Source organism: Schistocerca americana, chromosome 5 (assembly GCF_021461395.2).
Source record: "Schistocerca americana isolate TAMUIC-IGC-003095 chromosome 5, iqSchAmer2.1, whole genome shotgun sequence".
NCBI lineage: Eukaryota > Metazoa > Arthropoda > Insecta > Orthoptera > Acrididae > Schistocerca > Schistocerca americana.
The window spans coordinates 594,644,227-594,672,073 of record NC_060123.1 but is presented as its reverse complement, the minus strand read 5'-3'; the positions used below and the strand labels follow the sequence as shown (position 1 = coordinate 594,672,073).

Here is a 27,847-nt window from a genome sequence, read left to right as displayed (position 1 = left end):
TGAAGGAAAACCGCCGAGTGACACTGAATGACATTGCAGCATGTTTACAGATTAGTTCTGATGAAGAGGTACGCCACGCGGTGCATGAGTGGTTACGCGGACTACCAAAAGAATTTTTATCTAAAGGAATTTATGCACTTTGTAAGCGCTCGAGGACTTGCATTGAGCACCGGGGAGATTATGTTGAAAAGTGATACAGCTTTGAACCACTTATGCACAATAAATAATATTTAAAAACATATTTGTTTTCATTTGACTCACCCTCATATATACCTCTACACTTACTATTTTTCTAGGGATGAGAAGTCTGTATTTCACGTTTTGTTGCATCTTTTTACATCTGGTTAAATATCGATGTAACACGAAATTCGAAACTGCTAATTCTGAAAATAGTAATCTGAACGTATTCACATCTCAAGGTTTCAGCTCCAAAAAAGCAGAGAATGCTAAAATTCTAAAAAGAGCTTGTCACTGTTGGTTGCATGTGATATCAAATTCTAATTCACTATCAGACTTAAAACAGAACAAAAATTAAAATTTCAACCTAGAGATTGAGCACACTTCCAATGCATATCCCTTATGTCGATGTATTATGGAAGAAACTGAAATCTTTGCATACTCTTTCTTTCACATCAGAGTACATTACAAATTGTTTGCAAACCTTTATTTATAAACAAATACAAACAGTCTACAGATTTGTATCTGAACGTAATCAATTTGAACACATGTCTATAATACATAGGTATCATACATAAAAAATTGTTTTTAGTATTTTGACTGCCTTCACAGTGCACAATATGCACATTGTTAATTATTGTTAATTGTACCCTGATACAAATTTCTCAGATCACAAAAATAGTGAGGGGCGACTCAAATTCAATAGTGTTAATTCTACCCTGATACAATTTGTTAGATCACAACAGTAGTGCGGGTCGACTCAAATTCAATCTTGAGGTGCTCTTTGAGAGTATAGTAAAGTATTGCACAGTCTGAGAATGTTCTGGTTTAGGTCTCCCGCGCAAATGATTCCTATAGAAGTATCACAAATTACAGTAAGTTCACAAACAAGCCTTATTTTCACGACAGTGCCAGACTGCAGTAAAACAGCTTGTGTGTCCTTGTTGCTAGCACCTCCTCTCCAGTCGGAGCTGAATGCCGCCGTTAGGTACGAGTATGATGCTCCTGGCGTTGAAGTGCAGGTCCACCTGAGTGGCCTCTGTCGTCCGCACGCTGTACTTGGACAAGATGTACACCAGGCCAACCTTGGTCTGCAGCAGGCCCAGTCTCATGCCTGCAACATAATTAGAAAAATCCAAATAAAATCCATTCCTCTGTTGATACAAAAAGTTCTTAATAAATATTTCTTCCCAATATTATTGGCGACAACTGGTTTCTCCCTGCCCAGATTAGTCAATAAAAGTTAGCTTCTAGCATTATACTCTGTTCACCATAAGAATAAACCTGATGTAAACAATACGCCATGTATTCTACTGTATTTGCTTGAATAAAATTTGATTTTTTTTTTTTTTTCATGTGGAGCGGAAGCCAAGCTGTGACCAGCCCAGATCACGTGATCTGGGGTGACAAGTACAGTCAATTACGACCTTAATGGTACGTTTCATGCTGTGTTACACACACATAGACTGAGCCATAATGCAGGACAACAGCTTTAGCGGCGCATTAAACCTGGGCAGCACTGGCCAGCCAACTAACCTGCAGTGATGTGAGCAGTTGCAGTTGCAGTTCAGACGTAAAAAGAGACGAGCAGAGAAACAATATAGCTCCGAATGTCATTTAATTTTTAAAGAGAATGACATAATATTCGGAGAAACTCCAGCGCGCTTCTTAGGCGACCAAACGGAAAACATAAAATGCACTCGTTCTCAGCTGACATAGTATTCTAATTAGAAACAAGCGTGATGAAAATTTCTAACTTAAACTTAGGGTAATTTTTCTGAGTGGGCTGTCTGTAATGCAAAAGCATAGTGCAGGGACTTCACCGTACTGTTGAATACTGAAGCCACTAAAAGTAGTAATTACAATCAGTCGTCTGGTAATTTCTTAACTCCTTCCTTGTCCGAATCCTGAAATACATTTGAGTTCTGGAAGTGTCACCTGCTACGTTGATAACGAGCGCATCAACAACAGAATCCACGAAGCCAACCAGGCGCCGCATTTTCTCTTCCTCTTTTACGATGAGCCTTTCGACATCCCGCCATCGTTCGGCAGTGACATTTGAAAAAGTTGCGTGCGTTAGTCCAGTACGTCTGGCAGTTTAACAGCCTTGTTATTTCTCGGGCCAAATCCCGCAACTTGGTCTCAGATAAGTTCTGTTGGTCTCATATTGTAATTGTGCAGTAGCAAATGCAAAAATACAGCATTTGTATGATGTGCTCGATGCTGTGAAACCGATAGTTTTTCATGTTTCTACGATGCTTATCTACCTCTGTGGTATAAAACGATGGACATAGTCCAAATAATGAGGATTTGGTTTTTCATTTTTGCCTCAAAATAGTTATATTTTCTTAATTTAAGCAACTTTTATGAACAGTCTTTCATAAAGCATCGATAATTAAGAATTTGTTTTTGAAATGAAAACAGGAATTTCGCGTCCAATATGTAATTAGAAACAAGAAGACGTGCATTATTCACAAAAATGATGATGAGCTTTATAATTACGAGAGGTAGGTATTTCAATTTGAACGAGAAAAAAAATGATACCGAGGGGATTCGAATCTTGAACCGTTTATGTATAATATTCCATTACGCTACCGATTGCGCTACACTTTCAATATTAACAGACGTATCAATTGTATTACATACACTAGCTTGGAAAACTTCCAGCCTGATTATCTCCATAAATGTATGACAAACATTAAGAACAGCCTATTTCTTGGCACTTTTTAACCGTATTTCACAGGCGTGTTTCACTACCCAACAGAAAGCAGCCTCAGCCATTTTCATACTGCGCACTAACAGCGAAGCAATCAGATCACTGTGCAGCAGAGGCTGTGACTGTGCACGACTTTTGAAATAAAAACTACATAGCTAAAGTGTGATTAGGAAAAACGTTGATGTCTGTTAATACATTTGAATTCCTTAAAGTTTCATTTAACGTAACTTAATATATCTAATACATAAGTAGAACCTACTTCCAAGAGCGTGACAACACCAGTGTACGTGTGCTACGGCTTCTGACCAATCATCGCCTTTGTGTTTACAGCAGGTTTATTCTTATGATGAAAGGATTATAGTTTCTTCTGGTTTTGCAGCAGGAAATTTTCTCAAGTATTGTGAGTTTCGTCGATAGCCTTATAACGGCGAGAAAATTGGTAAGGGGAAGTAGAGCGATACACCACTGACCGTTCCACTTGACCGGGGCCCAAATCCAATCTCTGTAATCTCAACCTCTTACTAACACAGTAAAGTGCTTGGAATGAACGTTTGAAGGAAAACTAACTTGGAGTGCCCGTTTCATTACCAAAATGAAGCCTGAAATCAACTACAACTACTACCATGCTACACATGCTGTTTACATACGTCTAGCAATACTCTCACATGTAAATAAGCGAGCGCAAGGACGAGATAAGAGCGCTCAAGGTCACGCACTGTTTACAAACATTACGTAACACGCAGTAATAGCCTCTGAGGCAAATGTTCACAGAATGTAGAAAAAGAAATGTTCAAATGTGTATGAAATCTTATGGGACTTAACTGCTAAGGTCATCAGTCCCTGAGCTTACACACTACTTAACCTAAATTATCCTAAGGACAAACACACACGCCAATGCCACAGGGGAGACTCGAACCTCCGCCGGGACCAGCCGCACAGTCCACAGAATGTACAATATGGATTCGCCACCTACAGCACCCCCTAAAGAAACCACCATAATACATTTGTCAATAGATACTCTACGTCATCAGCATACTGTGTTGAGTACCGTGCGACCCAAGGGTGCTACAAAAGAAAACAAATCACTTCTCGATTTTTGACAAGATCAATGTCTAGATTTATTAACCTTTATTATTCACTTACAGTAATTAAATGACACATCACCAAGAATCTTAATACTTTAACAATTTAAATCGCCTTTAAACCAAATGGAAACTGTGTCAGACTCATTTATCTTACGACGATTCCTAGTCCACAAAACGAATCGCTGCGCATCTCTCCCTCCTAAATTTTTCAAATGCCTTTAAAGCCTCGAGAGAAATTCGCTCTGACCAGGCTTCTACATTCAGCTGTCTTCGAAAGTTCTCGTCGTATACCACTTTAACCACTTCCAATGTGTGATTTGATATTATGGTAATTTCAGTTACTGGAGAGAGATAACGTTCTGATGACTCTAGTGAATGTCTAATACGTAGTTAAATAAAAGCCCTGCATGCAACACAATAAATCTTTAAAATAAATGACATTTGTTCAGTTGTTTTTATTTAATTCCAATGTGAAATGAACAAATGTTTCTGACGTAAAATAGGTACAGTTGTATCTTGTCAAGCTAAACAAAAATACTTCTACTGTCATTTATTTATAGATGAGACTGTGTTAGTCTGTGTCATAGCATCAATTACGAAATTTAATATTTCGTAATTATATATAAAACACGGGCGTTATTCCGGGGCGTCAAAGATGACCTCAGTTTGCAGGAGACTCTGTGACCACATGGCAAGATATACAGAGTGGTCCAGTAATAGTGCCCGGGCCAAATATCTCACAAAATAAGCATCAACCGAAAAAAATACAAAGAACGAAACTCGTCTAGCTTGAAGGGGGAAACCAGATGGCGCTTGGTTGGCCCGTTAGATGGCGCTGCCATAGGTCAAACGAATATCAAATGCATTTTTTAAAATAAAAACCCCCATTTTTTATTATATATTCGTGTAGTACGTAAAGAAATATAAATGTTCTAATTGGACCACTTTTTTCGCTTTGTGATAGATGGCGCTGTGATAGTCACAAACGTATAAGTACGTGGTATCACGTAACATTCCGCCAGTGCGGACGGTATTTACTCCGTGATACATTACCCGTGTTAAAATGGACCGTTTACCAATTGCGGAAAAGGTGAATATCCTGTAGATGTATGGCTATTGTGATCAAAATGCCCAATGGGCGTGTGCTACGTATGCTTCTCGGTATCCTGGACGACATAATCCAAGTGTCCGGATAGTTACGTTATTTAAGGAAACAGGAAGTGTTCAAAAATGGTTCAAATGGCTCTGAGCACTATGGGACTTAACATCTATGGTCATCAGTCCCCTAGAACTTAGAACTACTTAAACCTAACTAACCTAAGGACAGCACACAACACCCAGCCATCACGAGGCAGAGAAAATCCCTGACCCCGCCGGGAATCGAACCCGGGAACCCGTGCGTGGGAAGCGAGAACGCTACCGCACGACCACGAGATGCGGGCAGGAAGTGTCCAGCCACATGTGAAACGTCAACCACGACCTGCAACAAATGTTGATGCCCAAGTAGGTGTTTTAGCTGCTGTCGCGGCTAATCCGCACATCAGTAGCAGACAAATTGTGCGAGAATCGGGACTCTCAAAAACGTCGGTGTTGAGAATGCTATATCAACATCGAGTGCACCCGTACCATATTTCTATGCACCAGGAATTGCATGGCGAGGACTTTGAACGTCGTGTACAGTTCTGCCACTGAGCACAAGAGAAATTACGGGACGATGACAGATTTTTTGCACGCGTTCTATTTAGCGACGAAGCGTCATTCACCAACAGCGGTAACGTATACCAACATAATATGCACTATTGGGCAACGGAAAATCTACGATGGCTGCGACAAGTGGAATATCAGCGACCTTGGTGGGTTAATGTATGGTGCGGCATTATGGGAGGAAGGATAATTGGCCCCCATTTTATCGATGGCAATCTAAATGGTGCAATGTATGCTGATTTCCTACGTAATGTTCTACCGATGTTACTACAAGGTGTTTCACTGCATGACAGAATGGCGATGTACTTCCAACATGATGGATGTCCGGCACATAGCTCGCATGCGGTTGAAGCAGTATTGAATAGCATATTTCATGACAGGTGGATTGGTCGTCGAAGCACCATACCATGGCCCGCACGTTCACCGGATCTGACGTCCCCGGATTTGTTTCTGTGGGGAAAGTTGAAGGATATTTGCTATCGTGATCCACCGACAACGCCTCACAACATGCGTCAGCGCATTGTCAATGCATGTGCGAACATTACGGGAGGCGAACTACTCGCTGTTGAGAGGAATGTCGTTACACGTATTGCCAAATGCATTGAGGTTGACGGACATAATTTTGAGCATTTATTTCTTTAATGTGGTATCACGCTATAACAGCATGAGTTCTCAGAAATGATGAGTTTACAAAGGTACATGTATCAGATTGGAGCAAGCGAAATAAAATGTTCAAACGTACCTACGTTCTGTATTTTAATTTAAAAAACCTACATGTGCATCTAAAATTGTGACCCATATGCTTGTGACTATTACAACGCCATCTATCACAAAGCGAAAAAAGTGTTCCAACTAAAACATTCATATTTCTTTACATACTACACGAATATGTAATAAAAAATGGGGGTTCCCATTAAAAAAAACGCAGTTGATATCCGTTTGACCTATGGCAGCGCCATCTAGCGGGCCAATCATAGCGCCATCTGGTTTCCCCCTTCAAGCTAGACAAGTTTCCTTCTTTGCAGTTTTTCGTTTGACGCTTATTTCGTGAAATATTTGGCCCAGTCACGATCAATGGACCACCCTGTATATTGGACAAGCAGTGCGCACCGTCGAAGATCGATGCCGAGAACACCATCGCCACACTCAACTAATGTATCCCGACAAGTCTGTTTGCCTGAGAATCATGGTATGGAATACGCATATACCAGGATTTTTGCACAAACTTCAAAATACTAGGACAGCATTGTTACAGAGGTCATCGAAATTCGCTCCAGGAACAGCTTCATCAGCTGGAACTGCGGCTATCGTCTCAGAAACATTTGGGAATCAGCACTGTGTCTAATGAAGAAGACACTTAGCTATCACAACGATCTGGCGACTACGGCGGACGCAGCAGCTACAGCGGCGCTGGCGCTACTACCGTCGACGTCGACGCCTCGCCCCCGCAGCCGCCGACACGCGCCGTCGGATGCAGACGACGGCGCAGGGAACGGTTCGCAGGGCTAGGGGCTAATATAAGTTGGCCGCGCACCTCCATAACCTCAGTTCGTCCTCGCACCTGACGATGGCGACATGTCTGATGGTCGAAATATGTGCCCTCTGGACACTTTGAACTGGCGGTACACCTATCGACTGTTCGATTAATGTTAAGTTACGTCCTTTACCAGAGTTGATGCGAATTTAAATGAAAAGGGTGTAGTTAGCAATGTTAAGGGCCATCATTAATAATATTCACGTGCTACAGTAAGTTCTTTACTAAAATTAATTTTATATCGTGCTGAATCATAGACTAATTTGTGAAGTTGTTACCCGTTATTATTACGAAGATTGTTAATGTAATTCATTATTTCAAAAACTGAAACAATTCAGATAGTTTTTTTTTTTATTTTTAGCAACTTTAGCAGTAGCGATTCGTTAATTCGCCCAGCAAGTAAACAGTGGTAAGGCACTGCTACACCGTGTTAAATGCACTGAGTTTGCAAGGAGGCAATGTTAAGTAATCATTGCTAAATTTTGATATATAACTGTTGATAGAATTTATCTTCTGAGAAATATGTCGGTAATGTAAAAAGAATGTTTTACCTGATTAAAAAAAAGCACAATCCATATACTTCAGAGGCCGTGCCGGCTAGCCGCGCCGTCTAAGGCGCCTTGCCACGGTTCGCGTGTCTCCCCCCGATGGAGCTTCGAGTCCTCCCTCGTGCGTGGGTGTGTGTGTTGTCCTTAGCGTAAGTTAGTATAAGTTAGATTAAGTAGTGTGTGGCGCAGAGACAGATGGCCTCAGCAGTTTCGTCGCATAGGAACTTACCACAAATTTCCAATTTCCTGTTTACTTCAAACATCTTATGAGATGCTATTGATACTTGGTTTGCAGTTTCTTAGAACAACTAACTTTTCCGTTATCGTTGTTTATTGCCCAAGGTCCTCAAATAGTATAAACGAGACTAGAAGGTTTTGAAATATGGTGTCATAGAAGAATGCTCAAGATCAGAATGGCACAGCGATGCAGTAGTACAGAGGCGCTGTGTGGAATGTACGATAATATAGCTAAGCGGCAGAACTTGACTAAATGAATGGGCATGTTGCTAGGACACATCTTTAGGCATCAAGGAATCGTTAATTTGGTAATGGAGGGGAGCGTGGGGGTAAAACTCGTAGAAAGATACTCAGACTTGCACACAGTAAGCCAGGTTCAAATGGCTGTAGGTTGCACTAGTTACTCAGGGGTGAAGTGCACAGGATACACCAGCGTGGGGATTTGCATCAAGACCAGCTCCAGGCTGAAGACCACAGCAGCGCCAAGTATAGTTTTCAACGCTCCATGCCAGCCGTATCCTAACCCTTTGTTTCCTCACATAAGAAAAAAATTACTTTTTAACAATTTCTATGCGGAATTTATGCTATTGTGGCCTCAAATGTCGGTAGGATTTTTTGTAAAATTTTATTTTATTTTTTACAACTTTTTTCACTCCTGGTACTCAGAAGTACCGTCAGACTCCTTGGACAGAATCACAACATGCGCAGAAAAATGTACTTTATTCCACATAAATATTAAATATTTTTACACTAGAAAATTAATCAACAAAACTATGATATTTCAGAATTTTTTTAAAAAATTCCGCATAAATTTACCTTCTACAGCAACTTCATACATAGTAACTTAGCTATACATTTTTGACAGTATATACATATCACATATTTAGTGATACCTCATGAAATTGTAGGAAACAGTTCTTTTTCTCATTGCAGCACAAATACACTTTACATGTGCTACATTGTGAATGTGGTCTCGACTGAATTTTAATTTTCGCACACATTTCGCATCAGCATCTTTCACAACTGAACCCTACAAAATGGTTTCCTCGGTTGCCAAGACGTACATCCTTAGGAACAGAAAAATTATCTTTCCTTCTCTTTGGGGGAGTTATTTCATCTGTACCAGAGTTTCTCTTTTTGAGATTTGGCACTTGCTGTTCATTCATTAGCCCTAGTGCCACAGCACGCCTGAATTCCAGCAGTGGCAGTGCCCCATGTAGATCACTGAAAATGACGTAAGCATTGACAAAAGCAGTTTCTACTGCTACCCAGAAGAGACGGTGCCACTATTTCTTTCTTTTACCGAGCGAGGTGGCGCAGTGGTTAGACACTGGACTCGCATTCGGAAGGACGACGGTTCAATCCCGCGTCCGGCCATCCTGATTTAGGTTTTCCGTGATTTCCCTAAATCACTCCAGGCAAATGCCGGGATGGTTCCTCTGAAAGGGCACGGCCGACTTCCTTCCCCATCCTTTCCTATTCCGATGAGACCGATGACCACGCTGTCTGGTCTCCTTCCCCAAAAACCAACCAACTATTTCTTTGATCGCCTGTCAAGACCATAAGTTGAACGTAATCTGTCTGCATGATCCACACCACCCATGTTTTTATTGTAATCACATACAATAACCATGGTATAGTCATACTAGTTCCATCTTTCTGTTTTCTTGACACTACGCTCTGTTCAGTGCCATGGAAGTTTGACGAAAAATACACTACTTCATTGTCCCTCCATTGAAATACTGTTAGGTCTAAAGATGACACTCTGTGATTTGATTCCCCACGCTTTAGACATTTTTCTTTAGGTAAATTCGCTGGCAAACCTTTCCTTTTTGTTCTAATTGTTCCATAGGCAAATGTATTTACGCATTTCAATTTCTCCAAAAGTGGAATGGGAGTAAAAAAATTGTCAAAGTACAATTTTCTGTACTGACCCCAACACAGTTTAGACAATTTCAGTACTACTCTCTCCCCTAAACTGTACCCTTCAAAGTCCTTCTCCAGTGTCTCATTTCTGCCTTGATACACTTCAAAATTGAGTGTGTATCCTTTTTGATCACAAATTGCCCATAGTTTATAGCCTCTTTTGATTGGTTTTAATGGATTATATTGCTTTATGCTACTTCATCCCTTGAAGACAACCATTGATTCATCAATACTGAGTTATCTAGTGCCCCTGTATATGGACATAAATTGCTTATTCAAAGCAGTCAGAAGCGGGCGTATTTTATACAATTTATCAGTGTTTTTTCTGGAATTTTTGTGTTATCATTAAGATGTAAATTACTCAAAATATATCAATTCTGTCCCTACTCATGCATCATAGAAATACCCAGGTCATTACATGCAGACCAGTAGTGTTTCCACGACGGCAGCTTGTAGTAACCCATAAATAAATTAATTCCCAAAAAAGCAAACAGCTCTTGTTCCTTCAGATTTAAAATTTTTCCCTTCTGTGTTGCGTAGAGATTGCTCTGGAAAATTATGTCTTCTACAGTTGACTTCAAAATGAAAATAAAAACATCAGTAGCTGTGTGGGAATCCTGAAATAATTCTTTCATAGGCCCTGCAAAACGAATAATTGAATGGAAATAGTGCTCCAGTTGTCACAGACGGAACAGGATTCTAGAGTAATTCGTGAAATGAAAAAGAAGAAATTGACTAATGCTGAAAAAGGAATTTATGATAATCTAAATGTAAGAAGATATCTTCGCTATATCTGTACTCACAGTTCCTTGTTTCAATGTGTTTGTCTCTCCACATTCTGTTTGTCCGATATTCACAATGAGGTGAAGGTTTAAACGGCAAAGAACTCTCTGAGGCATCATTATCCGAACAAGTGGAGTTTGTTTTACAATCTGCCTCTTGTAAATTTCACGAAAAAGCTTTGTCAAAATTATTAACATTTTCGTCATCATCTTCGATGTCAGTATCCTCTGGAATATCAGAGGGAATGTCCTCATACAAAATTGCTTCAATCTCTGCATCACTCAAAGGTCGAAAGTAGCCACCAGTTTTATGATTTTCGTCCATCTGTGTGAGAAAAAGTGGACAGAACAACTAGTGAGAGGTAACGCATTGTTGCTACAATAAAGTGTTCGCACAACCTGACGGTGCTAGGAAGTCCGCTTTATATTTTCCACTTTATCTCATTCACTTGTAACGTAATGCTTCAAACTATTATAAAAAAAACAAAGAAGGTAAGTACTTACAATGGAAAACTCAACGGAAGTTTCAATAAATTGCGCACAAATTTAGGCAACACTATGGAAACAAGCACATACAATCTTCTGTTTTCACAGCAGCGCGCGAAAAACAATTTCAAGCTCTGACCGGCAGAGAGGTCTATGTATTGCACAATAACATCTATGAAACAGTAGATCAGAGTTACTGTTACGCACCGACAGGCTCTCAGATAACGAAACTGCACCACGAGAAAATAATGAGAGTCAAAACTTACTGGTACTTTTAAGTACCGTCAGGCAACAAAGGGCTAATGTCTTCTATCACTCCTCCCCTGTTATACCAGCTCCCCCTCCCTTTTTTTTTTACTGTTGTGTACTACCTCTAGTTCTTCATGGCCTCCATACTGCAAACGTCGTTTCATCACCGTAGCAAATTGAACTGTTTTGCATACATTACCAACATCACCGTTATATCCTAATAGTACCTCAACATGTTTTAACGCTATTGTGAAGTGACCATTTGTATTAATGATTTGTTAAATTATCAGCTTTGGATAATTGCTAAAACCAAATCAATGCCGTACTTCCTATAATGCTAGAAACTGAAGAAATGGACAAAAAATTTGTGCCATGGCCGGCACTTGAACCCGGGTCTCTTGCATACTAGGCGGTTTATTTTATTTTATTTTATTTTATACGTCTAATTCTGTAGGACCAAATTGAGGAGGAAATCTCCAAGGTCATGGAACGTGTCAGAACATTACAACGTAGAATTAATAACAGATAAAATAAAATATTTATGAACCCAAAAAAAGACAAGACAGAAGTTTACGGAAATGCAATCAGCCATATAACACAGGAATGAGCTTAATTTTTCTAGGAACTCCTCGACAGAAGACCCATGAAGAAACTCTTCAATTTCAATTTGAAAGCGCGTAGATTACTGCTCAGATTTTTGAATTCTTGTGGTAGCTTATCGAAAATGGACGCTGCACGACCAAGAGTCAAGGAAGTCCGATTTAAATGCAGATTGGATCTCTGCCTAGAGATAACTGAGTGGAAACTGCTAATTCTTGGGAAAAACCTAATAGTGTTAACAAGAAACGACAGTAAAGAATATCTACACATATCAACAAAAGCTTTGCTTCATCTCGGTTCCGATTGGAATAGAGATCAACATAAACATCATTTCCGCCCTTTTTATTGCTCATGCAAACCACACATTGCACGTTGTACCACCATACACCGAGAACTTCAGTGGTGGTGGCCCAGATTGCTGTACACATCGGTACCTTTAATACCCAGTAGCACGTCCTCTTGCATTGATGCATGCCTCTATTCGTTGTGGCATACTATCGACAAGTTCATCAAGGCACTGTTGGTCCAGATTGTAGCACTCCTCAACGGCGTTTCGGCGTCGATCCCTCAGAGTGGTTGGTGGATCACGTCGTCCATAAACAGCCCTTTTCAATCTCTCCCAGGTATGTGCGATAGGATTCATGTCTGGAGAACTGCTGGCTACTCTAGTCAGGCGATGTCGTTTTCCTGAAGGAAGTAATTCACAAGGTGTGCATTATGGGGATGCGAATTGTCGTCCATGAAGACGAATACCTCGCCAATATGCTGCCGATAAGGTTGCACTATCGGTCGGAGGATGGCATTCACGTATCGTACATCCGCTACGGCGCCTTCCATGACCACTAGCGGCGTACGTCGGCCCCACATAATGCCACCTCAAAACAGCAGGGAGCCTCCACCTTGCTGCACTCGCTGGACAGTGTGTCTAAGGCGTTCAGCCTGACCGGGTTGCCTCCAAACACGTCTCCGACGGTTGTCTGGTTGAAGGCACATGCGACACTCATCGGTGAAGAGAACGTGATGCCAATCCTGAGCAGTCCATTCGCGCATGTTGTTGGGCCCATCTGTACCGCGCTGCATGGTGTCGGGGTTGCAAAGATTTACCTCGCCATAGACGTTGGGAGTGAAGTTGCGCGACATACAGCCTATTGCGCACAGTTTGAGTCGTAACACGACGTCCTCTGGCTGCACGAAAAGCATTATTCATCATGGTGGCGTTGCTGTCAGGGTTCCTCCGAACCATAATCTGTACGTAGCGGTCATCCAGTGCAGTAGTAGCCCTTGGGCGGACTTAGCGAGGCATGTAATCGACAGTTACTGTCACTCTGTATCTCCTCTATGTCCGAACAACATCGCTTTGGTTCACTCCGAGACGCCTGGACACTTCCTTTGCTGAGAGCGTGGCACAGAGTAACAATGCGGACGCGATCGAACAGTCTAGGCATGGTTAAACTACAGACAACACCAGCCGTGTACCTCCTTCCTGGTGGAATGACTGGAACTGATCGGCTGTTGGATCCCCTCCGTCTAATAGGCGGTGCCTGTGCATGGTTGTTTACATCTTTGCGTGGGTTTAGTGACATCTCTGAACGGTCAAAGGGACTGTGTCTGTGATACAATATACAAAGTCAACGTCTATCTTCAGGAGTTCTGGGAACCGGGGTGTTGCAAAACTTTTTTTGATGTGTGTATACTGAGACGCCAGTGTCAGAATACCCAGATTAATGAACAAGGGTCGACAAGATGTTTGTGAACTTACCACTTATTATCCGAACCGACCGTTTCAGAGCCAAAAATATCCTCTGAGAATGGGAAGAGTTACCCCAAAATATAATACCATACGTCATAAGAGAATGAAAATAAGCATTGTAGACTACTTTTCGTGTCGAACTATCACTTACTTCAGATACCGTTGGAATGGCAGCATTCTGTCTTTGAACAAGATCCTGAATGTGGGCTTTCCTCGACAGTTTACCATTTATCCGAACACGTAGAAGTTTGAACTGTCCAGTTTTACTAATCATATGCCAACTCTGTGCTATTAAAATGTCGGGGTTTGTTGAACTGTGAGTTAGAAACTGTAAAAATTGAGACTTACCATGATTTAGCGTTAGTTTATTTTCTGCAAGCAATGAAATTATGTCTTGGATTGCACTATTTGAAACAGTGCCAGCGTTGCACACAACATCCTTTACTACCAAGCTAGCAAACAGAAATATTTTAGGATCACGTTTAATACTATAAATGTGCTAACCATTACACCACCATAGCTGTAAGGCTAACACAGCTTCATGAACTACCTTAGTCCAATGCCCTCCCTAACACAAACTTCAGTTCACCCCTACTTTATGGTTAGGACACCTGTGTAGTAACCATGAGATCCCGGTCAAGCCCCAGTTGTAGCACAAATTTTAATTCATTTCTTCAGCTTCTATCATTATCGAAGGTAAAGTTGAGACTCATATGTCTGAAGGAAATTGTAATTCCATCAGCTCGATCTTTCCTTATTGTTTCATGTTATTCAAATGTGTAAAACATGTTGCACTGCAGAATGATTTTTTCACTTATCAGCCAGTACCTTCGCGAGGTGCTGGAAGAAGCAAATGGCGACTCAAAGAGAATGTCAGAATTGTAGATAAGACGATACCAGCAAGAGGGCAAGGAAGATTTCATACTTGCCAAAAAGTGAGCAAGATTAAAGAAAATACTGGGAACCATTATCGAGCTATTTTACATGGTTTTACGCCTGGAATTCATTCATGCCAGCAACAGAAGTCTGAAAATCTGCCGGTGTTGTTAATGTTCACTTATGTCTCCACCGCAAAACTGCCATAGTGGTCACAATTCGTCATCAAGAAACGTGCATAATTACAATCTGAAGGTGTCCTAGTAAGACGGAAACTGGTTAACTAAATAAATCAGTGTCGTAGAACACACACATTTTTGTGCTTTTGATTTGCAAAATTAATTTTATTGACTAGAATCAACTACAGTAGTGTGGACATGCCAAGAGGATGCAAGGCTTCAAACGTGTTTCCTGGACTGGATATTAGATGGAAGCAGAAAAAAGAGCAACCACCTCATACCTACTTGCAGAGATTTTCGTTTAAGACTTAGGTATTTTAACTACAGCAACACAGCACGTATTTTGTCTCATGAAATTTGTTGTAATAAGCGATTAGTGCTCAAAAGAAATAATGACGGCCATAATTTCACTACTAGAAGAAAAAAATGACCTTTAGTGATACAGATATAAGGTCAGCTGATAATTATGTCTGATACACTTGAGAGTAAGCTGAAAAAGTTCCTTCCAAGCAACTCTTTACACGCCACTGAGCACTCCGTCTTCAGGCCACGAGTGGCCTACCGGGACCATCCGACCGCCGTGTCATCCTCATTGAGGGTGCGGATAGGAGGGGCGTGGGGTCAGCACACCGCTCTCCCGGTCGTACGGTGGTATTCTTGACCGAAGCCGCTACTATTCGGTCGAGTAGCTCCTCAATTGGCAACACGATGCTGAGTGCACTCCGAAAAATGGCAACAGCGCTTGGCGGCCTGGATGGTCACCCATCCAAGTGCCGACCACGCCCGACAGCGCTTAACTTCGGTGATCTCACGGGAACCAGTGTAACGACTGCGGCAAGGCCGTTGCCTTCTACGCCACTCAAGAATTTTTATTTAAAAACCAGTAGTTTAGCTGGCGCCAAAAGTGTTACATGCTTACGTGTGTTTTTAGGCTAAATATTGTTTTCTGTTATGTGACCTCATCAGCAAACCAACAACATGCAGACATACACTCCTGGAAATTGAAATAAGAACACCGTGAATTCATTGTCCCAGGAAGGGGAAACTTTATTGACACATTCCTGGGGTCAGATACATCACATGATCACACTGACAGAACCACAGGCACATAGACACAGGCAACAGAGCATGCACAATGTCGGCACTAGTACAGTGTATATCCACCTTTCGCAGCAATGCAGGCTGCTATTCTCCCATGGAGACGATCGTAGAGATGCTGGATGTAGTCCTGTGGAACGGCTTGCCATGCCATTTCCACCTGGCGCCTCAGTTGGACCAGCGTTCGTGCTGGACGTGCAGACCGCGTGAGACGACGCTTCATCCAGTCCCAAACATGCTCAATGGGGGACAGATCCGGAGATCTTGCTGGCCAGGGTAGTTGACTTACACCTTCTAGAGCACGTTGGGTGGCACGGGATACATGCGGACGTGCATTGTCCTGTTGGAACAGCAAGTTCCCTTGCCGGTCTAGGAATGGTAGAACGATGGGTTCGATGACGGTTTGGATGTACCGTGCACTATTCAGTGTCCCCTCGACGATCACCAGTGGTGTACGGCCAGTGTAGGAGATCGCTCCCCACACCATGATGCCGGGTGTTGGCCCTGTGTGCCTCGGTCGTATGCAGTCCTGATTGTGGCGCTCACCTGCACGGCGCCAAACACGCATACGACCATCATTGGCACCAAGGCAGAAGCGACTCTCATCGCTGAAGACGACACGTCTCCATTCGTCCCTCCATTCACGCCTGTCGCGACACCACTGGAGGCGGGCTGCACGATGTTGGGGCGTGAGCGGAAGACGGCCTAACGGTGTGCGGGACCGTAGCCCAGCTTCATGGAGACGGTTGCGAATGGTCCTCGCCGATACCCCAGGAGCAACAGTGTCCCTAATTTGCTGGGAAGTGGCGGTGCGGTCCCCTACGGCACTACGTAGGATCCTACGGTCTTGGCGTGCATCCGTGCGTCGCTGCGGTCCGGTCCCAGGTCGACGGGCACGTGCACCTTCCGCCGACCACTGGCGACAACATCGATGTACTGTGGAGACCTCACGCCCCACGTGTTGAGCAACTCGGCGGTACTTCCACCCGGCCTCACGCATGCCCACTATACGCCCTCGCTCAAAGTCCGTCAACTGCACATACGGTTCACGTCCACGCTGTCGCGGCATGCTACCAGTGTTACAGACTGCGATGGAGCTCCGTATGCCACGGCAAACTGGCTGACACTGACGGCGGCGGTGCACAAATGTTGCGCAGCTAGCGCCATTCGACGGCCAACACCGCGGTTCCTGGTGTGTCCGCTGTGCCGTGCGTGTGATCATTGCTTGTACAGCCCTCTCGCAGTGTCCGGAGCAAGTATGGTGGGTCTGACACACCGGTGTCAATGTGTTCTTTTTTCCATTTCCAGGAGTGTATTTAAATACCAGTTGTGTTAAAATTCTGTAAGCCGACTCGTTCCACGCCTTCACGAAATATGGCACAAAGTGACCCGTAGAACATGTACAGGGCGACAAACATTGACCTATATGAAATAAAATTGTCATAACTTCTGAACGGTTTGCCTCAGGAGATTCAAACTGCACGGTTGGCCGCGAAGCATGATGGCAATTAGTATGTTTTGGTTTAGCGACGAAGTCCTCTTTCATTTGGGTGGATTCGTCAATAAGCAAAACTGGCGCATTTGGAGGACTGAGAATCTGCATTTCGCGACCGAGAAATCTCTTCACCCTCAACGGTTGACTGTGTGGTGCGCAGTGTCCCGTCATTTAATAATCGGTACGATATTCCTTGATGGCACAGTGTCTACCGACCAGTTCGTGAAGGTTTTGGTAGATGATTTCATCCCCGTTATCCAAAGTGAACCTGATTCCGGCAAGATGTGGTTCGTGCAAGACGAAGTTCGACCGCATCGGAGGAGAGTGTTTGATGTTCTGGAGAAGCACTTTGGGGACAGCATTCTGGCTCTGAGGTACCAAGAGGTCACTGGCATGGGTCTCGATTGGCTGCCATGTTCTCCGGATCTGAACACATGCGACTACTTTTTGTGAGGCTGTATTAAAGAGAATGTGTACATCAATAAACCCAAAACCATTGCCATTCAGGAGCTCATCGACAGCATGGATGTTCCGACACATCAGCGGGTCCCGCAGAATTTGGCTATTCGCCTGCGCCACATCATCGCCAATGACGGCAGGCATATCGAACATGTCATAACCTAAATCCGAATATCTGTTGTGAAGTTTACATGTTGAATAAAGTGTGTGCACGTCGTAGTTTGTAAATAATTTTCATTTTTTTTCATATTGTTCAATAACTGTCACTCAGTGACTAATTAACGGAGGTAGCAGAATATCTCTGAAAAATTACAGAGGAATAGAGAAGAGAGGACGAAAGGAATTAGATACGCTCTGTAATTATAAATGCTAGTCAAATCCATAAATACTGTGTTTGTTGAGACTTTTCTGATGATATTGAAGAAATGGTTCTCGGGCGAAACATTAACTGTCATCATGAAATCCCCAAAGCATTTCATCAGCACAACTGACTGAAATCTGTAGGTGTGACGAACGAGGGAGGTGAAAATCACATACGGGCTTCCGCTAACAAGAGCTTGCTTCATTGCCAGGCCAAAAAATCATTTCAGTTTCTTACTGGCCTGGCTGATTTAAAGTGTTACATATTTGTTTTCGTTTAGTAATAAACAGAAGCTGGTTTCATTACGTTGTGTTCCTGATTACGACTTCTTGCGCGTATCGCGCTCTTTGAATTGTATTGTGGAAATGTTGCTCGTATTCTGTTTTGTATTTGCTCGCACTTGTAACATTGGGTGGAGGAAATGATTCCATATTTATTTTTGTTTCATATATAACAGAAGCTTGTTTCGTCACATAATTTTCGCTGGACATTTAATCCTTCATACGAATCAGCGTACGTTAGTGCCCATCTCAAATTATATGGCTCTTGTTCTACTTTATTTTATTTCGCATCCTTTTTTTTTGTACTTTCTCGCTTTTAATGAAGAGCTCCATGTTAGCAGTTTTATACAGAACTGGCATTCAACTTTATTACGTGTTGTCACGGAATAAGTGTGTATTTATGCTTTGAATGGTGTTGCCTCTTGCTACCGACTATGCTTGGTAGTACGGAGTATTAGTGGCAGAGTACTTAGTTATTCCACCGGGTACTATTATGCGTCCAAAATATTCTGCCTTAAAGTGCATAGTTGTACACTGAACTGTATGGTGTAGTGTGAAAGTACTTCCCCGGTACTGATCGCTACTGCATTTATTAAAGGCTAGTTATACAGAATACAGTAGTAGCTACAATGACGAAAGCATGAGAGTGTGTATTATTTGCTTCTGAATTTTCATTTGAATGGGAGAATTATTGTGGTACACTGATTTCTGTTAAAATGTATTGTTTGAAGTACTTGTTAATAACATGTAAACATATTTGCATAGCTACTGTTGCGTTCTTAGTATTCACGAGAAAGAATGGCTTAGACAGTAAGACTATAAAGCACATTCCGTAGCGAGAAGTAACAACATTCAAAGCAGAAATACACACTCATTCCGTGACAACATGTAATAAAGCTGAATATCAATTCTGTCGAAAACTGTTAACATGGATTTCTCCATTAAATGTGAGAAAGAACAAAAGGCGGATGAGGACTAAAATAAAACGAAATACGAACGATATACGTAGGACACATTTAAGTCGAGCAGTTCACACACGGATTTGTAAGCAGGAAGTTCATAGAACACTAAGTGATGAAACAAGTTTCTGTTTCACACGAAACAACAACGAATATGGAAAAACTTACTTCATCCAATAACATGGATGCGAGCAATTATATAGCAGAACGCGAGCGACATATTCAAAGGCAATTCGAAGAGTGTAATACACACAAGAAGTCGTAATCAGGAGAACAATGCGATGACACCAGCTTCTGTGTGATGTCATGCCAGATGATTTTTGGGTTTTGACATGCGCTAAGGTGCAGTTACTTGCGATTGACAACGGCCACACGGTCGGAAATGCAATAAATGGTTTTACAATTAAATAACTGTACAGTCAAAAGGATACCACGAAATCATTTACAAAATTTTACATGTCTCTTAATCCCAGCTACAAGAAGTTAATCTTAGTTATTGATCCGCGTGGTTTGAGGCGCCTTGCCATGGTTCGCTCGGCTCCCCCCGTCGGAGGTTCGAGTTCTCCCTCGGGCATGGGTGTGTGTGCTGTCCTTAGCGTAAGTTAGTTTAAGTTAGATTAGGTAGAGTGTAACCTTACGGACCGGTGACTTCAGCAGTTTGGTACCACAGGAACTTACCACAAATTAAAAAAAAAATTAGTTGCTGATTGAGATTTCTCGAATGTATTACTTTTCAAAGTCAAAAGCCTTTCAATTTGCAGGCACGCACTTTACTTCTAAGAGTACGAGACCCAACCATGAGTTGCAAATGAAAAACATTGTCATCTAAGTGGCGTAATTCCAATTTGAAATACGGACTTTCTTCGCATGTTTTCTCGTATTCAAAATTCACTGCCAGACCACTAGAAGCGCTACTGTCGTTACCTGCTTCCGTATCGTAACGCGGGCCTTGCGGATTTTATATTTTGGTGTCCTATGGGAGAAACTCACTAATGAGCAATGATTGCAGCCTCCCGTTTATGCCAGTCTATGTACAAAACGCGCAGGTGTGAAGACACGAAATTCGGCGACCGATAGCGTAAAATTCTTCATCGGTAGCTGGAACACCACTGTGCCACCAGACTGACATTAAACGGCGGCCTTTGTCACGCGCGGGAAGGACGTTCCTGCTATGCACTGGCGCCAAATGTCGTCAGCGGCCGGAGTATACCAACCGAAGCGCCAGTCATTGCAACATGAAAAGTATCTGCCTCTTCCGCGATTTTTACGTACACTGCGAATACAGTCTAATATATGTGACAATGAAGAGATGAAGGTTATTGCTTCTCGTTTCACTCGCAACAATTTAGGCCCTCCTCTAAGGTTCCTGCCTTATCATAGACTCGGAAACAGCCAAATACACTGTATACATCCTAATGTCGTGTCGGACTTCCTTTTGCCCGCAGTAGCGCAGCAACTCGACGTGCCATGGTCTCAACAAGACGGTGGAAGCCCCAGAGGAAATAAGACCTTGCTGCCTCTATAGCCGTCCATAACTGCGAGTGTGTGTGAGCGTGTGGGTGCTATTCTGTCATTCTGCGCAACGGATTAATCTGAGATGTACCCTTTACCCTGTGGCTCCTGCAAGATGCAGTTTCCACCCCCACACTACTACAGAAGTCAGACAGACGCTCCTAACGTTCTAAAGAGAAATACCTGAAAACTTTCAGCAATAAATACCTTCTGGAGTTGTCCGCTGTAAGAAAATGACACAAAAATTCACAAAATTTCTTACGTAACTAGTGGGATACTTGGGTACTGGAGTAGTGCTAGTTAGTGTAAAAAAAAATGCAACTAACGAAAATTATTATTTTTTTTTGGAAAAATTCTGAGCAATCACAATGTGAACAGTGAACAAGTTATTTCCGGGCTCTTTTCGGAGTGTGAACTTACCTCTTAAAGATAGGATTCGCTAATGAAATTTCTATACAAAGTTTACGATTGTTATTGACTTGGCATAATGGCTGAGAGCCGCGCCTACTCAACTTGAATAATTATCCGTTAGAATGTTGCTAGGTACGGTCGAGGCTGTCGCGTGTGAAATGCAGTGAAGTGTACTGTTGTGGAGGAAATATGGGGCTCGGAAGAGCTGTAGCGCACAATACCGTAAGCTGCAATGACTGCTGTCTGCGCCGCTCGCTGCTGACAAATAAGATAACTCTCGTTCTATCTGGACTGACCTTCGCCAATCAAACTCTCCCTACGCCTTGATGAAGTCAAGGACTCCTATTCCCCCCTAGTCTAACTATTGGCGTAGTACACCAGTCAGATAACCAGTCCACCGCGATGCCACTCAAAAATTCGCTCGCAGGCGTTTAACTATAACTCTCTCTGTTCACACCGCACAATAAATGTGGCAGCCAACACAGTGAACAACGCTTAATCACAAGGACTCAATATAGAGTCGCATTCCGACTCACTCTCGACAGAGGTGTTCTCCCAGGGAAGTACTGAGGGGAGACTTGTTCCTCGCTCTTTGAGTACACGTGCAAGCTCACGCGCTCTCGTTACGTGTTCTCGCTCCAAGAGCGACAACGGAATGGCCCCTCTCCACGCCAGACGTGAAACGGTATATCTTTAAGTCTCTTCCATTACTCCTTCAGCTCAAGGCGTCAGGAATATTGTCTGCCAATCAGCATTGCTCTTCTAAAACGGGAGAATGACGTTTCGTTTAAGGCGACCAATCCGGAAATCTGTAGCATCAGCGTTTGGCGTTTGCTGTCTCCCTGTGAAAACCTCTGGAGCTGCGTGCTATGTTTGTAAAGAATGCATAGGCTGGGCACTCCCACACAATGTATCGGAATTTGCAGGCCGAACACGGGGTCATTCTCCCTTTCACTCGGGCAAACGCTGTCTGCTCTACGGGCGGTCGCCGGCCGATGTAGATAGGTTGACTCATCCTCTGAAGGGACCGGCCTCCTGGCGTGCGGTTTGCCTCTCCCAAACTAAAAGCTTTTGTGACCATCGTGTCTTGAATGTGTGTGTGTACGCCAGCCTCGAGTATTTCAATCTCGGTGCGCACTTGCGATTTACTTGTAATTTGCATATCGTTTACACGAATTCATACAACATTGACTTTATCTTATCGAGCTTGGGTTCGAATGAAGCGTCTTGATGTGCGGAATATGATTGTGAGGGCGGAATATGTAAGCAATGAAGGCCAGGAGACCACGACGCCTTACAAGTGTTGGCGGTGCAGGTTTTTGTGCTCGAACTGAGCTTTCGATTATGTCCCATAAACGTTCCATTGGATCCATGTCGGCCGAACTATTCGCTTGAACTGTCCAGAATTGTGAACAATTATGGTCCATCGTTATTGGGGAGCATGAAGTCCATGAATGGCTGTAAATGGTCTCCAGGTAGCCAAGCATAACTATTTCCTGTCAATGATCGCTTCAGTTGGGCGAAAGGAACCAGTCGATTCCTTGTAACCACAGACCATAACATTACGGAGCCACCACCAGCTTGCCCAGTGCCTTGTTGACAATTTGGGTCCATGGCTTTCTGTGGTCTGCTCCACACTCTAATCCTGCCATCAGCTCTTACCAACTGAAATCGGGACTCATCTTACGAGACCACGGTTTTCAAGTCGTCTAGGGTCCAACCGATATGGTCACGAGCCCAAGAGAGGTGCTGCAGGCGATGTCGTGCTGTTAGCAAAGGCACTTGCATCGGTCGTCTGATGCCATAGCCCATTAACGCCACATTTTGCGTTTTGAAAAGACGGTATAACTATTGTGGTTACTACTTCCTTCACAACTAAACATACTAATGACAGCAGTGAATTGAAGTAGAGTGTATTAATGAGCTGCTTTATTTCATAGTGTGCTTTGTTTGCTTTATACCATTGACTAATTATTATAAGTAATGAAATCATGTGTATATTAAATCTCTCAGTGCTATCCGTCCTATAGTCTATGAGTAAAGGACAGGACGATTAGGAAACTGAATTTGAGATATGTAATTTAACTGCTATTGTCTTAGACTGGAGAGTACAGATAGTGAAAGAATCTCATTTGCTCCTCGTAGTCTAATTGCTAGGTCATTATACAAAATCATCTAGGTCCACAATAGAGAGATTCTTATCTTTGCGTGATGGGAGATTCGTTGTCTAGTTTCTGACTCCACGAAGTGGACCATATTCATTTGGTGTACCAAACAGCTCTTGGTCTCGCGGTAGCGTTCTCGCTTCCCGAGCACGGGGTCCCGGGTTCGATTCCCGGCGGGATCAGGGATTTCCACCTGCCTCGAGATGACTGGGTGTTGTTGTGTCGTCTTCATCATCATCATTCATCTGCATTGCGGTCGGAGGAAGGCTATAGCAAACCACCTTGCCTAGTACGGCGGTGCGGGTCTCCCACATCTTCCCCTACGCTCTGTCAAGGAGTATGGGACTTCATCATCATCATCATCAAACAAGAACCCTGTATCTCTGTTTACAAGGTTTGTTCAGTTGTGAATTTCGACCGCTTCGTTAATTACGCTCTACCAGTACAAAAGTCTGGACGGGAGAATTTTAGTGATCATATACAGAGACAATGAGTTGTCACTGCCGCTTTCTTTGGATGGTCCAGGCATATACATCATCGATGTCCAACATAACTGTCTCCCACGGTGCAAGTATGTTTGACGTTATCACGTGCCGCAGCTACTACAAACATTATAAACACTAGGCCTTCTGAAGGAAAATTGTCCATAAGCGAACCTTAAAGAACTCTGAGTATCGTAGGCGGGCGGAAAACTCGTTTAATTCTTTGTTCCATCGGTAAATATTGTTGTACCAAAAAAGAAAATATTATTATACCAGAAATATGTATACTTGTGATCGAGACTTCTTTGTTCCTTCGGTAAATATTGTTATGCAAAAAGAAATATTGCCGCACGAGAAATATGTATACTTGTGTTCGAGAATGTGTCAGTCATGTAAGACAAGAACAAGACAACTGCATGCAGTAAAACGTCAAGTAGATACCGACCTATGCAGTTGCGTGGTCCTTCTCCGAAAGGTAGGTAGACGTAAGGGTGCCTCTTGGCCTTCTGCTCTTCGCAGAACCTCTCAGGGTCAAATCGCTCGGGTTCCGGGAAGTACTTGGGGTCGTGGTGGAGGCCCAGCACCGATATGGAGATCGGTGTTCCTTTCTCCAGCACAACGTCGCTGTCTGGAATTTTGTACTCCTGGTTGCACTCCCGATTCAAGAGTGGCAGCGCCGGATACTTCCGTAGCGTCTCTGCAATTTCATAAAATATTGGAGTCTACTTTAGATATATTTTTTGTTCCATAAATCAATACTGAGGAAATCTACAAAGACGTCGAACATGTCACAAAACAAAACTACATAACAGATATTTACCGACAAAAAAAAGAGATTGTTAAAATCTCTTCCACTGACAAATATGGAATAAATCGAAAATTGTTAAAGATATTCTCATTTAAGAAGTAATAATAAACTTGTCACAAAATATGACTGAAGTGAATATGATAAATCTTAGGCAATAATCAAAGAGAAAATCAGTTCACAAAAATCATTTACACACACCATATTATGCCACTGAAGACTTGCACAAATAATATTTTTATGTAACACTCGTTTTATTTGACATTCTTAGTAATCCATAAACATCAATCAGTTCTGCTAAGAAATTCGTCAAAGAAGTCGAAGGAGTTGGCTTCAAATCAATCCTTTAGGCTTCTCTGAAACTAATTATCAGTACTTCAACTTTTTTTGGTTGTTGCCAAATTATTGAAAATGTGTGTTCTCGAATAATTTCTGGACCAAAATGTATGACTTTAGAGTAGACATTCAGTGGCAACTCTGCATAGTAGTTGACCTTTGACCCTCAGGTTTCCCACATTCATGGCCACAGATTAATGACTTACAAACTTTGACTTTCACCTTGATATCGACTTCATGGCATAACCATACCCCTCCCTTCCACCTTCCTCCCCCTGTCCTCCCACTGTCTCCAGCATATCGTAGCGTAATACCAACACTGAAACGACACATCAAAACATCCAAGATGTTGGTAACAGCCCAGTTGTGTCAGTTGGAAATTAAAAACCTGTCCTCTTCCCCTAGTCTTCCATTATTGCCAACCAAGCCAGCCAGCCATGATGTAATTTGTTACAATTTTTGCTGAAACCTATGTGATTATCTGCCACTATTACAAATACCCACTTTCAAGAGCTTTTCAAGAATTAGTCACGTTTTCCAAAAAAAAAAAAAAAAAAAAAAAAGGGTCAAATGGCTCTGAGCACTATGGGACTTAACATCTCAAGTCATCAGTCCCCTAGAACTTAGAACTATTTAAACCTAACTAACCTAACGACATCACACACATCCATGCCCGAGGCAGGATTCGAACCTGCGACCGTAGCAGTCGCGCGGCTCCGGACTGAGCGCCTAGAACCGCGAGACCATCGCGGCCGGCTGGGTCAAATGGCTAGGGCACTATGGGACTTAACATCTGTCGTCTTCAGTCCCCTAGAACTTAGAACTACTTAAACATCACACACATCCATGCCCGAGGCAGGATTCCATCCAGCGGCCGTACCGGTCGCGCGGTTCTAGACTGAAGCACCTAGAACCGCTCGGCCACTGCGACCGGCTCACGTTTGCCATGAAACAGATTTATTATAAACAAATTACACAGATGTGCCATGCTTAAAAGACACCACAGAAGAATATTTAAACAAATACACTCTTATTACATACCAGTTACACAGTGTGAACATTGGGGATCATTTAGCGCATACTTAATGAATATCAGTTGCACTAGCTGGCCATGGTGGCCGAGCGGTTCTAGGCGCTTCAGTCCGGAACCGCGCGACTGCTACGGTCGTAGGTTCGAATCCTGTTTGGGCATGGATGTGTGTGATGTCCTTAGGTTAGTTAGCTTTGAGTATTTCTAAGTTCTCGGGGACTGATGACCTCAGATGTTAAGTCCCATAGTGCTCAGAGCCATTTGAGCCGTCAGTTGCACTGTAAACAAAGTACACAGACATCCCATGTTTCCACATTCAAACAACTCCCCACCACCCAGCTGTCAGCCTACTGGGTTAGGACCCGAACAATAAGGTCTTTATGTGAATGTGTGGTGTCCACTCTTCTGGACATGTCCGAAAGAACAGATACTTCACTGATTCCGCAGCTGTGATACGTATGTGTAAATTGAGGGTGGAGGGAGAAGAAAGGAAAGGAAAGGAAGGGAAAGAGATAGAAGTACTAATGTCAGCTGCATCAGGACTTTATGCGGAATCATCAGCGAAGAGTGAAAATAATTGCTCGACTGGGGTTCGAATCTGGATCTCCTGTTTACTACGCAGTTGTGTTAATCACTGCCAACAGGACACAGTGTTTATCCCAGTTGCACAGACTGTCTCGGTATGCCTTCCAGCCGACCCATATTTCCACCCAGCGCCACCTATCCACAGTCCCCATACATATCCTCCATGCATGCTACTTTGATATTTATGCCGGTCGGACGTCACTGTGCATCCGCACTGGAGGTGGTGGATTCATTGCCCATCGAGGCGGATCAGTTGTATGAACGTATGAAAGAACAGACACCATGCATTCGTATAACTGATTCGCCACACCTTCTGTGTGGATGTCCGCAGCCCGTGGTCTTGCGGTAGCATTCTCGCTTCCCGCGCACGGGGTCACGGATGCGATATCTGACGGGGTCAGTGATTTTTCCTGCCTCGAGGTGACTGGGTGTTGTGTCGTCTTCATCGTCATCGTCATTACGGTCGGAGGAAGGCACCTTGCGTAGTACAGCGGTGCGGGACTCCCGCATCGCCCCCTACGCTCCTTGGAGTATGGGACCTCATCACCATCTGTGTGGACGCACAATTACATTCTACCTCCAGTGGGAATCTCAAAGTAGCGAGCATGGAGGGTACGGACAGGGAATGTTGGTAGGTGGTGGTGGGTGGGAATGTGGGTCGTCTGGCAGGCGTGCCGAGACAGTCCGTGCAACTGCGATAAACACTGTGCCTGGGTGAAGTAGTGGTTAACGCAACTAGTAAACGGGAGATTCCAGGTTCGAATCCTGTTCCAGCACACAATTTCACTCATCGCTGCTGATTCTGCATAATGTTCCGATTCAGCTGACATCAGTTTACAGAATAACGTTTTTGTTTAAAACAAACAAAAAATGTAAGGAGGAGACCACATGTGTCATCGTTTCCGTGATCCCACTCGCCTCTGCCAGATGTCAGCCGCGGCTGCCAGGACCACACCATGCTCGAGATAGCTGTGGTCTCGATGACTACTTGTTTGCTTCTAGGGAGGCGACCCAGCAGC

General features: G+C 43.1%; 1 protein-coding gene across 1 annotated transcript in view; it reads right to left on the bottom strand.

Annotated features, from left to right (window-relative positions):
- Positions 1-649: 649 nt before the first annotated feature.
- The window catches only part of LOC124616022 (cytochrome P450 6k1-like), a 175,036-nt gene continuing 147,838 nt past the window's right edge, over positions 650-27,847 (bottom strand). Inside the window, exons 7-8 of the mRNA XM_047144240.1 lie at positions 24,518-24,769; positions 650-1,291 (exon numbers count right to left, since the gene is read on the bottom strand). Of these exons, the coding sequence (XP_047000196.1) occupies positions 1,125-1,291; positions 24,518-24,769 (419 nt within the window). The 3' untranslated portion in view covers positions 650-1,124. The remainder of the gene's footprint in view (positions 1,292-24,517; positions 24,770-27,847) is intronic.